The 3,490-nt window shown below is 39.5% G+C and overlaps 1 protein-coding gene across 1 annotated transcript in view; it reads left to right on the top strand.

Annotated features, from left to right (window-relative positions):
• The first annotated feature begins 420 nt into the window (after window positions 1-420).
• Window positions 421-3,490, top strand: part of ptgis (prostaglandin I2 (prostacyclin) synthase) — a 9,434-nt gene continuing 6,364 nt past the window's right edge. Inside the window, exons 1-6 of the mRNA XM_037679793.1 lie at window positions 421-512; window positions 1,210-1,333; window positions 1,455-1,630; window positions 1,724-1,870; window positions 1,979-2,091; window positions 2,617-2,792. Coding sequence (XP_037535721.1) covers window positions 442-512; window positions 1,210-1,333; window positions 1,455-1,630; window positions 1,724-1,870; window positions 1,979-2,091; window positions 2,617-2,792 — 807 coding nt within the window. The 5' untranslated portion in view covers window positions 421-441. The remainder of the gene's footprint in view (window positions 513-1,209; window positions 1,334-1,454; window positions 1,631-1,723; window positions 1,871-1,978; window positions 2,092-2,616; window positions 2,793-3,490) is intronic.

The raw sequence follows: 3,490 nt of genomic DNA, 5'->3' as shown, positions 1-3,490 counted from the left end.
GAGAAACTCGCGCGTCAGACTTCTTTAATTATAACTCTTAGTAAAGGAAAGATGTGTTGTTTGATGATGTCACAGCAGTGAAATCTGCAGGTATGTGACTTTCCTACGAACCTCATGGTGTATACAGTTTAAGTTGTTTGACAGTGTTGTGAAATATGTGACAAGCTATAAATCAGGCTCACATTGAACTATGAATAATCTGTTCTCATTTTAGTTTTGTTTCAGTTTATGCAACGTACTGTAAGCATGTTGTGGTTTCTGGGACGTCTGACTCTGACGACGATGCAGTATTGGCTAAGACTTTGTGTCCCCAGCCACACCTTTCCACGCCTCCTCTCACAAGTGGTAGTTACAGCTAAGCCGGGCTCAGAACTTTAAGTTGCCAGCAGCTAAAAGAGTCATTATTTACAGTGCAGCTCAAGTGTCAGGCCTCCAAGGAAAATGCTGTGGATGATATTTTTGCTTCTTAACGGACTCTTCGTTCTGGTTCTTCTCTACTCCAGTCGCTCAAGGTAAAGCTGCTGTTGATTTTTTGCAGATATACTTTTCATTCTTTTGTAAAAGTTGGCCCAATTATTTGTTATTGTCAGTCTGAAAGCAAGCCTTATTGATTTATATTTTATTTTAGGAAAACTTTTGAATAGTTATCATTAAAAGTTCAAATCAAAGTACCACTGAATAGGATGGCGTATTCTGTCCCTTAACAAAAAGTAATACATTTGAAGTTCATTTTTGCAAGTATACTTTAAGTTAAGTATAAGTATATCAAGTATACTACACACCATACTTGTAGTGTACTAGAAAGTATACCGATTTAATACTTGTTTGGACTAAACTGGGACATTTTTATACTATTTTTAAGTATATCAAATAAAGTTTATAAAAAGTAACCTTCAAGTACACTTCCTCATTTTTGTGTACTTAAATAAACTACTTTTTGTTCAGGCGTAGAATATCATTTTCATCCAAGATAAAAAATGAGTTCAACAACTCGTAATTTTGTTATGAAACAACAAAATAATACACTAAAACTCGACATTCTGTTTTACATCAGACTCAACAGGAGTTATCTAAACCTCATTAAAAGAGGTTCTGTTTGCCTGCATTTGTGTAAAACTTCAAACCCGTTTGGTGAGATTTATGACTGTGTGAAATGTAGATATGCAAACCATCACTCTGTCATAGTTATTATGAATTTCCTTGTAACAGACGGAAGAACGAGCCTCCTCTCGACAAAGGGCTCATTCCATGGCTGGGTCACGCTCTTGAGTTTGGGAAGGATGCTGCAAAGTTTTTGGCACGCATGAAAGAAAAACACGGGGATATCTTCACTGTAAGTTTAAACAAGGACTGAACTTTTCCTAAACCGTGGTCACCAGTATAAAGATTTTCCCAAGCAAGTCCTAATTTCTTCATGTTTTACTATTTGAACAAGTGGAATTGTGTCTTGTTAGGTTTGTGTTGCTGGACACTATGTGACGGTGCTGCTGGACCCAAACTCTTTCGACAGTGTGCTGAGCGACACCGTCAGCTTCGACTTCAGCCGTATCAGAGGCCAGCTCATAAAAAGAGTCTTCAGTTTACAACTCCCAAACCTCCACCCTGCGTCGGAGAGGAAATGGATGGAAACGTAACGACTCTTTTAAACCATTCATTTCTGAAGTTTGAAATGAGATTAGTTGATTCTGAGACTCAGTCTCCTCTGTGATTTTTCATTCGTCAGGCATTTTCAAGGTCTCAGTCTCCAAAAGCTCAACAGCTCCATGAGCACTCACCTTTACAACCTGCTCGTGAATAACTGTGAATCATGCAGCTCTTCAAAGTGGACAGAGGATGAACTCTTTGGCTTCTGTTACAGCCTTCTTTTCAGGTACCAGACAGCGTTAAAAGAGCAGACGTTGTGGCATTGTTAACGTTACACACCATGACAGATGAGTTTTTTTGTGTGTTTTTTTTTTTACTCTGCTGTTGTTGACAGAGCTGGATATCTTACACTGTTTGAAAAGGAAGGTAATGCAGCTGCAGTCTACAAGGAATTTCGAAAGTTTGATGATCGTCTCACCAAACTGGCTCGAGATTCACTGAATCGAGGTAAGCTCTGTTTAATTTGTAAATATAAGCAGCAAAAATCGTCATCATATTACCCATCTAATACAAAAATTGACAATGTATTGGTTCATAAAATACTGTTTGCATGAACTGTCATGTAACGGTGGTATTAGTTCTAAAATCGCAAAAATCCACTTTGGTCCAGGCCACACTCTGACTAGCCATTAGCTTGTCGGCCTGGTCAGAATTAAACTCTTTCTGGACATTTTACTGATAAACACCTTCCTGCTGCTTACCTTGTTGATTCCCACAAAAGCAATAAAGTTGTATTTAGTGTTTTATACCCTAGCTTTGCATGCTTACCTTTTATTTATCAATGGGCATGTCATAACGCCATTTATTGGTGTTCTTTTGAAATATGATTTACCAAATTTTGTAACAGATGATGTTTTGTTAAAACAGAGCAAGAAGACAGAAAGCATTCTTTTATTTTTACCATGTGTACTTTGTGTAAATTAGGCAAAGTGAGCACCTTTGAATATAATATCCATGTTGGTTTGATAACAGGGGAAAGCAAAATAGCCAAAGCATCCCAGGAGCGACTATGGGAGCTGCTGTCCCCTCGATGTCTGAACGCAAGCTCTACTTCCTGGCAGCAGAGCTACCATCACTTCCTGCAGGAACAGGGAATGGATGCAGACATGCAGACAAAAGCCCTGCTGTTGCAGCTGTGGACCACCCAGGTTGGAGCTCTTTTGTTGCCCTATCACACATGCAAACGTCCTAAAAAGCACGACACACACGCAAGACGTAACACTGTTGCCCAGATACTGGAACTCCCAATCCGTAGCATCCAGTTGAATGTTCACCCTCTAATCCGCTAACAGTGCAGAGCTGAGAGGATTCCTCGCCCTCATGTTATGCAGTGCTGCCTGCCTCGACCTGTTGCTCATATTAGACTTTCTTGGCTGGAGCTTAATCATGAGTCAGTATCACTTGACATCCTTTCAGGTTCAGTGATCTCTTGTGTAAACTGTGTTAGTAGGCTGAGGTTATTTCCTCTTCACTGTATAGTTTCTGTCACTTTGAAATTGAACAAACCGAATGCATGACATATAGGTTTCAAAACAACAGAAAACCATTTTGGTGACCTTATTTTACTTGTACTAATCCCAAATTTAGATTATTCATTAATTACGATTGTGCACATGTTCAGATATTTGGTTATTTTGTTTCAGAGCGCTATAGAGAAAGAGTTTCTGTGATCCACAATGTTGATAGAGGTGTGGACACAGAATTTGTGCTCACCAGTCCAGACAAGTTCAGAGCAACTTGGTGTCATTTCACGTAGCTGTCAGGTGGGGGAGAAAGTGAGCTATTCATGGTCTGTGTGCGTGTGTGTGTGTGTGTGTGTGTGTGTGTGTGTGTGTGTGTGTGTGTG

The sequence above is a fragment of the Nematolebias whitei genome, chromosome 7 (genome assembly GCF_014905685.2).
Source record: "Nematolebias whitei isolate Nwh7 chromosome 7, NemWhi1, whole genome shotgun sequence".
Lineage (NCBI taxonomy): Eukaryota > Metazoa > Chordata > Actinopteri > Cyprinodontiformes > Rivulidae > Nematolebias > Nematolebias whitei.
Note: the sequence above shows the minus strand (reverse complement) of the source record. Positions and strands in the feature narration are given on the sequence as shown.